Source organism: Apaloderma vittatum, unplaced genomic scaffold (assembly GCF_000703405.1).
Source record: "Apaloderma vittatum isolate BGI_N311 unplaced genomic scaffold, ASM70340v1 scaffold12929, whole genome shotgun sequence".
Lineage (NCBI taxonomy): Eukaryota > Metazoa > Chordata > Aves > Trogoniformes > Trogonidae > Apaloderma > Apaloderma vittatum.
In genome coordinates, this window is record NW_009733599.1 from 7,896 (window position 1) to 12,830 (window position 4,935).

The 4,935-nt window shown below is 55.8% G+C and overlaps 1 protein-coding gene across 1 annotated transcript in view; it reads right to left on the reverse strand.

The window, feature by feature from the left end:
* Positions 1-4,935, reverse strand: part of GPSM1 (G-protein signaling modulator 1) — a 55,434-nt gene that overhangs the window by 4,770 nt on the left and 45,729 nt on the right. Inside the window, 3 exon segments of the mRNA XM_009875965.1 lie at positions 130-353; positions 1,806-1,825; positions 2,599-2,732. Of these exon segments, the coding sequence (XP_009874267.1) occupies positions 130-353; positions 1,806-1,825; positions 2,599-2,732 (378 nt within the window).

The window sequence follows — 4,935 nt, forward strand, 5'->3', positions numbered from 1 at the left end:
GGGGGCCAGTGGCTGCCCCCAGCCACTCCCAGCAGGGCGGGTGGGATCCAGGGGTCGGATTTGCCTCTGTGGGAGAAACTAGTGTCACCCCACTCCAGCTCAGCAGCCCACCCAGGCCCGCACCGGTACCTGACACTTCATGAGCATGTTGAAGAACTCGTCCCCAGGCTCCTGGGCATCCCCTTCCACCCGTAGGTGCCCCAGGTTGTTGTGTGTTATGCGGAGGCCTGGCAGGTTGCCCACGTTGGCACGCCGGGGCTAGGCCCGCTGGTCATCCAGCCGTCTGCTCTGGGAGCTGGCGATGAGATCGAAAAACTCTTCCGTCTGCGGAGACGCCATCAGGGAGGACTGAGCTGGGAGCAGGGAGAGGAGCACACGTGGGGTCAAAGCTCTGCCTGCTCACACCTGAGCTGCAGAAAGCTCAAACGCTTCTCATCGCCAAACCACTAGTGAACCGACCCGGCTGCAGCCCAGCCTTGCACTCTCCCCGCAAGGGACAGGGGCTCGCTCTGCAGCCGGAACCCTGGGGCTGAGCCGGGCAGGTGTGACCATCGGCGTCTCCTGCCACCTGCACTGGTCACCAGTGCCACCAACAGAAGTGAGCAAAATCTATCAAAGCTACTCGTGTTACGGGAAAACCCACTGCCTCCCTCCGCGCTCCCTGGCCGACAGACATCTTAAATGACACGTTCGACTTAGGGGGCTGGGCTGGGAACCCACGACACCTGTGAGGAAAACACTCATGGGCTCTGGTCCTTCCCATCAACCAGAGGGGAGCCAGCCTGGGCTCTGCCTGCTGGGAGGGGACAGGCACGAGCTGGTGTCAGGGGTCCCACTCCAGAACCTGTACATATAATTACATGCACCCTTGGGGGGAGTATCCCATGCAGGCACCCAACACGCCTCGTGCTTTCTAGCCCAGGGAGTGAAGTGCTGGAGGAGCCATCAGCCCCCACAGCCTTGGCACCACGGAGGGGCTGGCGCGAGGCAGAGAAACGACGGGACAAAGGGAAAATGTTCAAACCCAGCACAGGAGCCATGTCAGGACCTCGGCAAAGCAAACGAGTCAGCCCCCAGCCCTCGGGCAGCGCTAACGGAAAGAGCCTGTTGGCTCCTGGCAGTAAAATGCTCCCAAACCCACAGACAGGGACAAGCGAAAGAAAACTGTAAGAAACCCAGCGCGACTGGTGAGCACAAAGCACTTGAGAGGGTGCCCCGAGCCTCCCAGCATGATGTGCTTCTTTTAGAGCCCCAGCTCGTGGAGTTGCAGAAATGCATAAAAAAAATCTCAGTGCTGACGCAAAGATGAGTTTCTTCCCCTTCAGCTCACAAAGAAACCTTGAAAATAACATGTCCAAAAAAGCTCAGACACCAAGTGAGAGCTGAACAGAACGTGTGCCTACTTGTACATTCTTTATAAAGCTCCGTATTTTAAACTCAGTCTCTTAAATTACACAGCTGTTACAGCCAAATGCACTTCTGTATCAGAAATGTGTATCTTGAAAAAAAATGATGCTCATTTCCACCCTATTTTTAGAAGATTAAAAACCTACTCCCCTCACAGCCAACCTGCCTTCCTGCCGCAGCCTGACCTTCTCCACTGCTCCGCTCTTGCTGCTGCTCCAGCCCCGGCTCCCGGCACCCACTTCTCTGAGAACTCCTGTGCCGTGGCTCCGAGGGGTGTCAGGGGTCTCCTCCTCTCCTGTTTGTATTTCACGTTCATTTGGAAATCAATAAACAAATCCATTCGTTCAAGCGAAACATTTTCAGCCCTTCGTGATGGTGATTGTTCGTGAAAGTGTGACCTGCACGTTTTAGCGCTGCTCTCCAGTTTGGTTTAAACAAAGGCCATCAACACCGTATCATTAAAGAAGACACGAAACCAAAGTGCAAACACAGACCTGAGCTGCCTTTCCTGTCCCATCTATTTGTCAGACGCCTTCCTCAATTTATATCCCTGTTCTTCCTAGGGGTGAGCCAGCCCTGGCTGCCTCCTGGAGCTCCCCGTTGTTTATGCATCCTCTTGGCCTCTCTGTTCTTTCACAGCACCTATCACCGTGGCATCCAAGAACTGTACAAAATCCAGAAGCTTTTCCTTCATGGCAACGCTATGAAAAAAAAACCTGGCAACACTTTAACCTGCCTGTAAAAGCCCATCCCAGCCCTCTGCATGCCCCAGCTCTCCAGGCTCTGACAAGGCTTCCTCAGTATCGACCACCGGCATCTTCCTCCTGGAGATGCTGGCAGAGGCAGAAGTCCTCACGCCAGCCTCGCTATTCAACAGCCCAGACCTTCAAAAGATCTGTGCTGCAATAATCCAAGTGTATTTCACACTTCTCTTGCTGGTTTACTCTCCAAGGCTTAGTTCATATTCTCCAGCCTTTGCCTCGGCAACCATTAACATAAGAATGTTTCTTTCTTCCTTAAATAATGACAGAGATTGCCAAAGAACTGCTACGCTCAGAGAGAGAGCAGAGGCTTGGGGAAAACATCACGAGATTCACAGCAAAACCACGACAGCCGGCCACACCATGGGAGCAGCATCACTCCCATAGTAAGAGCGACTTATAAACGCGTCGGTGCTTACATAAAAAAAACGGCGGGCCGCCTGCCTCCGCAGCCTCCGATGGGCACTCTTCCAAGGGGCAGCGCTGATCATCCATCCGGTTGCTCTGGAACTTGCTCAACAGGTCAAAGAAGCATTCCTCATCTGAAGGGGTCCGGTTGATTTTCTGGAAAGATAGTAAAATACAGAAGAGAGTCAGAAAGCCCCAAACAACTCCCTGTGTCCAATCACTCCATCTGGCGCGGCCCCAGCGATGTCGTGTCCTCTCCTGGTGTGGTCAGAGGTTGGCTGCTTGCCGAGCCTGGAGCCTGCCAGGGTCACTGCTCCTTGGTCCCTCTGTCCTCCCAGTGCTGAAATAACCTCTCCCCTTTTTCTCTTGCCACGCTTTGGTGAGGACAATCTAACACCATCTTCCCAGAGGAGGGCACAGGCAGAGCATCACAAAGGTCCCCTCTCCCGTGGGGACCCCAGGGTGGGAGCAGGGTGAAGATCTGCTCCGCAGCTTGTGCTCTGTGGCTGAGGTGTCGTCGTGTGCCCAGTCGAGGCTCAGCTCCAGCTCAGGCGTGCCAGCGCTCAGCCACCCTTTCTAAGCAGCTAAATTTAACCTTCACAAGCCACTGCCCCTGCCACCTCCAAAGCTTCCTTTCGCTGCTCCCGTGTCCTCAGCACACCGCTCGCTGGAACAGTCACCGAGCTGCAAATACCACAAAATTATAGTTTTGGAGGAAAACAGTTCTTACACGAGAGCCCCAAATAAGCACCCTGTGCTAGACAGAGATATATTTAAGTCGTGCTGCAGAAGGGTTCCCGTTCGCGGCAGCCTTTCGGAAGCGCTGTGCTGTGTCCGACTCCAGCCTGTCCCCGTGCTGGGATCCCTGCTCTGGAGCAGCCGGTGCAGGGGGAACAGCAGATCTTTCCGAGGAGCCACTCAGAGAAAGGGGATATGAAATTAGTCAGGCTCGGGAAAGGTCCCTGAGCTGGTCCCACCAAATAAGGGGAAAAAAACACCACAACAGAAACCAACCAAGAACTCCTACATCTGGGCCTGCCGGTGCTGAGCTACTTTCCAGCACAAGGTAGGGGAAGGTCAATTTGGGACAGGGCACTGGGTCCCTCCTGGGCACAAGCCAGAGAGACAGAGCGAGTGCAGGGACACCCAGCCAGACCTTTTGGTGGAAAAAGGCATCTCCTGAGCTGCTCACAAAGCAAAGCCCCATTCCCAGCCCTGCTGGGGGCCGTCCTGGGCAGCCTGGTAACCCTCTCTCTCCCACCACAGGTGCTGCCGTTCCCAGCAGAGGCACACAAAGCCCTTCCAGGGACAGACTCGTGCTGACAGGGTTAAAGCCGCAAAGTTGGATTCAGTAAATGAAGGAAAACAATTTTCCCCGTATGCTAAGTGAAGCAGATGAGATGCACTCAGCTTCTATTTAGGGCAGCGTCAAAATTAGCAGCGGGCCAGAGAGGAACATTAGCAATGTGGGAGCTGATTGGGGAGGGGAAAAACCCCTCTCAGCTCCTTCCACGTGCCGACCCGCTAACGAAGCGGCGGCTCAGGCAGACCCTCTGAACCAGCAAAGTTGCACCTTGGAAATCAAAGTCTGCTTGGGCTTGAACCGAGGATGAACCACAGCTCTCACAGCTCTGCTGTGTTGGTTTGTGTGACCCAAATTTCAGGCTCGAGGAGGAAGCCGGCTCATTCACACCAAGCCTCCCTCTAGCTTCTCCACAACCACATGGAGTAAATCAGAGGAGTCGCAGGTCCACGGGAGAAGTTCTGCCTCGCAGGGAGCAGCCGGGCAGAAGCCCCAGCTCAGAGCTTCCCCCCTCACCTGCAGAAACCAGGTTCCCCCAGGACCCACCCTGCCAGAGACCCGGCAATTTTGCACATCAGGATCTCTGCTCAGAACGTGCCTGGGAGAGAGGAAAGGATGCTCGGGATCAGTAGGAAGAGCAGCCGGTGCCTGTGAAGTGTGGGACGGGGCTGGCTGCGTGCCTGGGCACCTCCCGGCACAGTGACACCCTGAGGGGCAGGAGACGCGGGGTGCTGCAGGGCACCCGCTTGATGCCAGGCTCCCTCCAGCGCTGCCCCAGCCAAACTGCGCCCCAGGCACGCACATCTCTAATTAAAACGCCCAAATATGACAAGGCACGCACGGAGTGCTTGGCTCCCTCCACTCGCAGTCTGCTCCCAGCCCCGAGGAAGGAGCTGTGAGGGCAGATGGATGCGCATTCACACCCCGGGGCTCACCATCTGCTACTGAGCTGTGCTGGCTTGGCGTATCCCGGAGGTTAGGAGGCTTCCCGAGAGCCAGGGCATCCCCTAACGGGGCCGAGCAACGGTCCTCTGATAGCACAGACACACAGCAGCC